The following is a 6,003-nucleotide window of genomic DNA, read 5'->3' as shown; positions in this document are numbered from 1 at the left end:
TGCGGCAATAAGTTATGAAAAATATACGCGCTAAACACTACAACTGACGTACAATGATTTAAAAACAAAAACACCCACAGCCTTACAAATAAAAAATATCAAAGACCTAGTAAAATTAGCTAAAGGAGCAGATGCTGTTCAAAAATTATAAACCTATTGTATATTGTGAATTGATCTATTCAGATTTTTCAGAAAATGTGCAGCTTCTTGCTAAAAATCTCAGCTCGATCAAAAACCGTTTAAATATACTTTCGCAAGGCATTGTGGATCATGTAGGATTAAGGCGCGCTACGTTCTATTCATCACTATCGGGTCCTGCGTCATTGAAAACTACATCACCCCAACTGCAACTGTTTCAGTTAATCCCTAGGAGGACGCACAGAATATTTTTTTTTCAGACGGAACACGGGGAGCCGAGTGGTAATATTTTATATGCGGTTTTGCTTTTTGTCCTAAAATTTCGGATATATTTTTAAAGCGTTTATAGAGTAATTTCTTAGTTTGGCGAAAGGTTCATTTTTATTTTTTAAAGGTTAATTAATTAACCTGATATTACTAATTAACCGAAAGTGTGAACTATATAATTAACATATTAAAAAAGTATTAAGTCTACGTTTAAAATAATACCTTATTTACATTATATGCATATTGGTCTACGTCTGCGGGTTAAATGTTTATTGCATTTTCTGACAATCTGTCAATCAGGATGTAACCTGTTCATGACCCGAAGGGCAATGGAAGAGCCCAAATCCATTCAGAGGAGGTTTGAAGCGGCTGTTAAAGTGATCCGAAGTTTACCTGAAGATGGTAATACCTCTATATTAAGTATTAAAAGTCAATGTCAATTATTGAACTGCATGGTTTTCCTTTTAAATAACAATAACATATCCTCTTTTAATCATTCTTTCCTCATTTCACACAGGCTCCTATGTTCTGTCTGATGATATGCTGGTTATGTTCTACAGTTACTACAAACAAGCTACAGCAGGACCCTGTAACACCCCCAAACCCAACTCTTGGGATCCGATTGGTAAAGCTAAATGGTAAATATCAATCACATAAAAAAACATCAAAATCTAGAAGCCCATTTTAAATATGGTGTATCTATTCAATTGAAATGTTAACTTTTTGTAAATATAAATATGAATATTAAACCCAAACACATGTGTGTTCTTTGCAGGGAGGCATGGAAAAACTTGGGAAACATGTCGAAGGAACAAGCCATGAAGGAATATGTTCAGGAAATACAGCTGGTTGGTAGTTGTATAGATTGCAGAGATAAAGCTCTATCATACAGAAAATAGTTTAATCCACAAACAATCAAATGTTTTATCATAGATAATTGAAACCATCCCGCTCACAGACAGGATGGCAGAATTAATGGACGCTCTTGACCCATTTTATGAGATAGTGGTTGAAGATGATGATGATGACGAAGATGCAGTCAGTAAAGCAGCACCCTTATCCACAGGTACTTTATTTAGAAGCATTTAAAGATGTATCCTTACAATATCTGCCTGTTTAATCAATATTTTATATTTTAATGAATTTTAAAAAAGGAAACACTAATGCTCAAAACACTGATGATGATGATGCTAAGAAAGCTGAAGAGGGGGAAAATGAAATTAATGGGGAAAATGAGCAAGATGACATGGAGGAGAGGAGGACAGGTACAGCAACAACTCGGAGTCTTTATTTTGTGAACTTGGCTATCTGAAATGATTCATACCGCTGTATTTGAGGACTTCTCCGCTCTTTTCTGTTCTGCAGATTCAAGCACATTTGCAGCAGGGAGAGGAGGTTTATCAGTGTTTAATGAAAGAGAGGAGAACAGCATGTCCTCCTCAACCGATGATGCTCATAGTTCACTGAACACAGAGGAGGAAGAGGAGGAACTGGTTTATGGTACAGTTTCTGGTCTTTAACTCAATTTCTAGCCCCAAGGTTTATACAGTTTCTCACAACTAGCAGTTGTGCTGGAGAATACAAGACTTGGGGGCTAAGTTTTGTTTTGTATTCTGATTAAAAAAGATGTAGTAATAATTTCATGAAACTACATTGGCACATAAAGTAAATCTGTGTTTGAAAAAGATGATTTGACGGCATCATTCTCACCAAATATCACGCAGATGACTCAGACGATGAGATGTACAGTGACTCAATGGGAAATCCAGCATCACAAGAGAAGGTACAGTCTCACTCTCCAGTGATGTTTTCAAGTCTTTCACAGGCGCAAGAATCTTTAAAATAAAAAAAATAAAAACATACATTTTGCAGAATCAAAACAAATCCAAGTGTAAAACAATCATAATTCTCTGTAATATAGAAATTCTATAATGATTTAAAAAAAAAATATTGTATTGCAGTAATTTTATGGCTCGAGTCAGAAATTTTTTTATGTTTTTGAAAGAAAGTCTCTTTTGCTCACCAAGGCTGAATTTATTTTGCAGTAATAGTTTACAATATTACTACAATTTAAAATAACTATTTTCATTTTAATATATTTTAAAATGTTATTTATTCCTATTTATTTCCAGCATCATTCCTCCAGTCTTCAGTGTCACGTGATCCTTCAGAAATCATTCTAATATGAGGATTTCTTAAACATTTCTTGTTATAATCAACACTTGTGTAAAATGAATCTTTTTTTTTTTTTGATAAATGGAATTGATAAAAATAGTTTTAAAGAAAAAATATTTTTGTGAAAATATATAAATACATTTTTCATATAAATATCTAGTGTTTATGAATATTTGGAATTACAAGAAGAACAGGTTCTAAAAATATCCTTTTTTTTTTTTGCCTTTTCTACCTTTTTAATTTAATTACCTTTTCTTTTTATTTTGAGGTTCAGTGTGACCTGGAAATGTGTGAGATTCGTGAAATTCACTCTATAAAATAATTCTCATTTAGTTCTTTCAATAAGCTGATTAACTGTTTGATGTCATGTTGACCTTAGTGTTGAAGTCTTCAAATTCACACAAACCCTTCACAATCACTAATGCAAATTATAATCTGGGTTGAGTCCATAGAATCCATCGTGTTATTATGAGGTCACCCCAATGCATCATGCATCACCAGAAGTGTTAAGTGATTCCTGGCAAAAAACAAAGTATGACTCGAAATGCTTGGCAAAAACATTTTATTTTTTAACTACATTAAGTGACATCAACTGCAGTCCATCAATAGAGAGTAGTGAAATTTTTGGAGAGAGAGCGAGAACTAAAGAAGAACTGTATTTGTCTGTCATGTCACAGCGATATAAATGGGAGTATGCGGTGCGTTCCCTAGGGTTTGGGAGTTCTCCGGGTCCATTTGGCAGATGTGAGTGTGGCGGGGGCCCACATGCAACAAGGGGGAAGCGGAGAGCCTCAGTGTGGGAGTCCGGATGGAAAGCCCCTCGTCCCCCATCCACCGACACTGGGACCGGTCCGAACTGACAGAGTGTCAGAACGAGGTGGAAGAGGTTGGGCTCGAGTTAGTGTTTGAATAAGTCCCTGAGCACTGTGACATCAACAAGCAATAATGTGATCAACAAGCCAATTTTCTACCAATATTTGTAAATGTACAATGAGAGTGAATACTATTATACTTCTGCTAGGAATCATTTCCTAATAAGGCAAGACTATTGCTATTGCATTTATTGTTTTCTATATTATCTTTCATCACTGTTAGCATGTAAGGTCAATTAAATAAGTCAGATTTATTTATTATTATAATTTTTTTAATTATTGAAACATAAAAATTAATAGAATTCAGATGTGTCAAATATGATCTATCAAATATATCATATTTAAATACATCTGGATTTTATGAATCATATAGTCTGATCTAATGATAGATCAGTGGAGCTCATACTTGAGCAGGGAAAAAAAGTAATTTTATTCAGAGGGGTCAAACTGTTCAAAAATATTAATTTTGGTGCAGTTGCTGGTATTTATATGCTCAAAATGAAAGATTGAATTCTGATAGCTTCTGATGTAAATCAGATAATTTTTTTTCCTTCTAAATAATGGTGTATAGATAATCAAGTTACTTCAGTCTACTAAGTGGTTGTCTTAAAATATTAATAACAATAGAAAAGTTATTCTGTTGATCAGATTTGTAATTTGGAGGCCAAATATATTTGTGTATAAAGTTTCTAATCTATCTTTCTAATCTTTTTGTATTCTATTTTCTTTTCATTTATTATATATATATATATATATATATATATATATATATATATATATATATATATATATATATATATATATATATATATATATATATATATATATATATATATAAACTCTAACACTAGCTTGCTCTATTCTGCTTTCTTTTTCTTTATTATATTATTTAAAAGCCCTTGCTACGTGTACTGTGTTAAGCTAACTGAGACTTGTTATAGCACTTATATATCATTGCTCTTTTTGTTGTTTTGGATTGCTTCCACTGTCCTCATTTGTAAGTCACTTTGGATAAAAACGTCTGCTGAATGAATTAATGTAAATGTAAGTTTGATAAAGTAGGCTCTGTAGGGCTAAAGTATTTAAAATGTTGTTGTTTCATTATATACTGTGTTTAATTACGTAACAATGTCAGCAGCAGAGATTCTCTTCTGGAGATACACTCTTGTTTTTATCTGGAAACCATTTATTGCATAGATGGATGATTTATATTTCATATATTCTCAGGTTGTCAGTTGACAGGAACTGAGCTAGTACCAGATGAACATGATAACTTATCAGAGGGCAGTTGCCAAGGAAGTGCTCAGTGCTGTGAGACTGAAGAGAGAGCGGACAAGCGTGCGTTTGACCCACAGATCGCTGTGATGTTGTCCCAGTTACAGGACGATATGCAGGATGTGCTGCACAGACTGACCACACTGGAGCTCCTCAAAGCATCACAAGTAAGACCAGCACCAAAATATGGCTCAATACATGTACACCTCAAGCCTAGACTGTTCACCAAGGCTGCATTTACTTGGATCCAAATAAACTAAGATCAATGTGCAATATTATTGCAATTAAAAAACTGTTTTATATTGTAATGCATTGTAAAATGTAATTGATTCCTGTGATGTGCAGCTGAATTATCAGCATCATTGCTCCAGTCTTCAGTGCCACATGATCTTCAGAAATCAGTCTAAGATGCTGATTTACTGTTTTTGTTTTATTTTAGGCTGAAATCCTTCCTCTCAAAACTCGGCACTTGTCAAAGTCACCAAAAAAGGTCTGTTTATGGTTTGTTAACTTTATATACTTGCAACATCATTGTCTGAAATGCCACTTTATAATAATAAAATTATTAATGGTATTCTGTATTTATCCTGGTTTTTAGAGGTTGCTCTGGTGGCCTTTAAACTCGTCCCCTATCACTGTAGCACTGACAGTTATCTGGCCCTTTGCTGTGCACTGGCTGGTGCAGTTTTACTTACAGAGGAGGAGGTAAGATTTAATTCATGCGCTGTTAACTATAAACTATATGTTGATAAAAGTACCCATTTTATTCATATTCAATGTGAACAAATAATGTTGATTAAAACTGTCTGTGCTGTGATTCTCGATGGTTAAGAGTGAAGTGAAGATTCAGTTCGAAGTGAAGACGCAGATCCTGAAGACTTTGAAGTTGTCTGGAGTCGTATCTGATATAAACACAACAGTGAATATTGTGAAGCCACACTAAGCCTCGGGACCTTCATAAGGACACACACTACTGTTCAGAAGTTTAGGATCCATGAAACATAAAATTCATTTATAATTTACAAAAGATTTCCATTTCAAATAAACATTGTATTTTTGAATGAAATGTATCAAGGTTTACACAAAAATATGAAGCAGCACAACTATTTTCAACACTGATAATAATCAGAAATGTTCCTTGAGCAGCAAATCAGCATATTAGAATGATTTCTGATGATCATGTGACTTGAGTTATGATGCTGAAAATTCAGCTTAGCATCACAGGAATAAATGACATTTTTTTGCAATATATTAAAATAAAAAATAGTTTTAAATT

General features: G+C 33.6%; 1 protein-coding gene across 1 annotated transcript; it reads left to right on the top strand.

The window, feature by feature from the left end:
* The first annotated feature begins 710 nt into the window (after positions 1 to 710).
* acbd5b (acyl-CoA binding domain containing 5b) lies at positions 711 to 5,817 on the top strand. Its single transcript, XM_026207301.1, has 12 exons — positions 711 to 807; positions 923 to 1,043; positions 1,181 to 1,253; positions 1,339 to 1,471; positions 1,560 to 1,670; positions 1,771 to 1,905; positions 2,130 to 2,188; positions 3,292 to 3,466; positions 4,680 to 4,894; positions 5,167 to 5,217; positions 5,326 to 5,432; positions 5,560 to 5,817. The coding sequence occupies exons 1-12, from the start codon at positions 720 to 722 to the stop codon at positions 5,567 to 5,569; spliced, it is 1,278 nt and encodes a 425-aa protein (XP_026063086.1). The 5' UTR covers positions 711 to 719; the 3' UTR covers positions 5,570 to 5,817.
* Positions 5,818 to 6,003: the final 186 nt, after the last annotated feature.

Source organism: Carassius auratus, chromosome 27 (assembly GCF_003368295.1).
Source record: "Carassius auratus strain Wakin chromosome 27, ASM336829v1, whole genome shotgun sequence".
Taxonomy (NCBI): Eukaryota; Metazoa; Chordata; class Actinopteri; order Cypriniformes; family Cyprinidae; genus Carassius; species Carassius auratus.
This window is presented reverse-complemented; position numbering and strand designations above follow the sequence as displayed.

Coding starts and splice junctions, on each gene's coding strand:
- acbd5b (XM_026207301.1), top strand. CDS start 720: ATGACCCGAAGGGCAATGGAAGAGCCCAAATCCATTCAGAGGAGGTTT. Junction 1,906..2,129: donor AGAGGAGGAACTGGTTTATG/GTACAGTTTCTG, acceptor AATATCACGCAG/ATGACTCAGACGATGAGATG. Junction 5,218..5,325: donor TGTCAAAGTCACCAAAAAAG/GTCTGTTTATGG, acceptor CCTGGTTTTTAG/AGGTTGCTCTGGTGGCCTTT.